This window comes from Eimeria acervulina, genomic scaffold (assembly GCF_000499425.1).
Source record: "Eimeria acervulina Houghton genomic scaffold, Eah_scaff1106, whole genome shotgun sequence".
Taxonomy (NCBI): Eukaryota; Apicomplexa; class Conoidasida; order Eucoccidiorida; family Eimeriidae; genus Eimeria; species Eimeria acervulina.
Genome location: NW_013549422.1, coordinates 1 through 1,038, shown reverse-complemented (window position 1 = coordinate 1,038; position 1,038 = coordinate 1). Strand labels below are relative to the sequence as shown.

At 44.6% G+C, this 1,038-nt stretch overlaps 1 protein-coding gene across 1 annotated transcript; it reads right to left on the bottom strand.

Moving 5' to 3' along the window:
- Positions 1–288: 288 nt before the first annotated feature.
- On the bottom strand, positions 289–700 carry EAH_00055570 (hypothetical protein; the record flags this gene model as incomplete). The annotated part of the gene is made up of 1 exon (XM_013393868.1): positions 289–700. A coding segment is annotated over one exon (412 nt), but the record flags the coding sequence as incomplete, so codon positions are not given.
- Between the last annotated feature and the right edge of the window lie 338 nt (positions 701–1,038).

Here is a 1,038-nt window from a genome sequence, read left to right as displayed (position 1 = left end):
GCTGCATTATTTGCTGCTGCTGCATGATTATCTGCTGCTGCATGATTATGTGCTGCTGGATAATTATCTGCTGCTGCATGATTTGCTGCTGCTGCTGCTGCTGCTGTTGCTGTTGCTGTTTGAGCTGCGCAGACACTGCAGATGAGTTTAATTGCTTTATCTTCGGGGGGTTTTGTTTATTTGTGGTTTGATAAAGGCGTTCATCCTTTAAAACAAATATTACACCCGGAAGTATATTTGACGAGCAAACAAACAGAAGAGACATTAGAAGATAAACTTATTAAAGAGCTAGGGGCTACCACGTACATCAACTCTGTTGCTGCTGCTGCTGCTGCTGCTACTGCTGGGAGTGCTGCTGCTGCTGCTGCTGCTGCTACTGCTGGGAGTGCTGCTGCTGCTGCTGCTGCTGCTGGTGTTAGAGGTGCTGGTGGTGGTTGTGGTGCTGCTGCTGCTGTTGGGGGTGCTGCTGCTGCTGCTGCTGTTGGAGGTGCTGCTGCTGCTGCTGTTGTTGTTCGGGGTGCTGCTGCTGCTGCTGTTGCTGCTGCTGTAGGTGGTGGTGGTGCTGCTGCTCCTGGGGCTGTTGCTGCTGCTGCTATTGCTACAATTTCTTTTGCCGTTGCTGCTGTAGCTGCTGCTGCAGCTCTTGCTGCTGTTATTGCTGCTGTTGCTGCTGCTGCTGGGAACAGCAAAAGCTGCAGTTCTGACGGAGGCATCTGCAGCACAAGCTCCCCTGCTGCTGCTGCTGCTGTTGCTGCTGCTGCTGCTGCTGCTGCAGGTTGCAGCAGTGGAAGCAATTAGGGTTTATTGATGAAGCAGATCTTCAGGAGAGCAGCAGCAAACACAAAAGCGAGAAAATATAAAACAAAAAAATAAATTTTTTGTTTTTTATTATTTTTATTTGTCGTTTATTTTATTTTAACTCATTTTTATATTTATACCCGTATTAATGCCTGCACTATATATATAATATATAAATATATATATATATATATATATATATATACATATATTTATATTATCTATATTATATATATGTAT